Genomic DNA, 374 nt, shown 5'->3' on the forward strand with positions numbered 1-374 from the left:
TGTATATATGTATGTATATATAAATATAAGAGATTAAAATATATACCTGATTATCAAGAAGTGGTTGCAAAAGTGCACCGGCTGAACCACCAGCTCTATATGTAGTTTTCTCGCAATGTCCAATTGGATCATAACTATATAAACAACCTTTCCCATTCTCATCTAATCCAGCAAGTATATTGCTAACATAATAAGGAAAGAATCTTTTGTGATACAGCATTATCGACAGCATTTGTGCTACTGCTGGAGTTAACATTTCCTTTTGATGTTCATGTTTATACATCTGAAATAAAATAATAACTATTTTATCTGGGGGACTACATATGTAGTATATAAAAATCACGCATAATTATAATAAGCACTTTGATCCAGCT

At 31.3% G+C, this 374-nt stretch overlaps 1 protein-coding gene across 1 annotated transcript; it reads right to left on the minus strand.

The window, feature by feature from the left end:
• Positions 1 to 46: 46 nt before the first annotated feature.
• On the minus strand, positions 47 to 324 carry LOC108775007 (proteasome subunit beta type-1-like; the record flags this gene model as incomplete). The annotated part of the gene is made up of 1 exon (XM_018541634.1): positions 47 to 324. A coding segment is annotated over exon 1 (237 nt), but the record flags the coding sequence as incomplete, so codon positions are not given.
• Between the last annotated feature and the right edge of the window lie 50 nt (positions 325 to 374).

This window comes from Cyphomyrmex costatus, unplaced genomic scaffold, assembly GCF_001594065.2.
Source record: "Cyphomyrmex costatus isolate MS0001 unplaced genomic scaffold, Ccosl1.0 C2170236, whole genome shotgun sequence".
Taxonomy (NCBI): domain Eukaryota; kingdom Metazoa; phylum Arthropoda; class Insecta; order Hymenoptera; family Formicidae; genus Cyphomyrmex; species Cyphomyrmex costatus.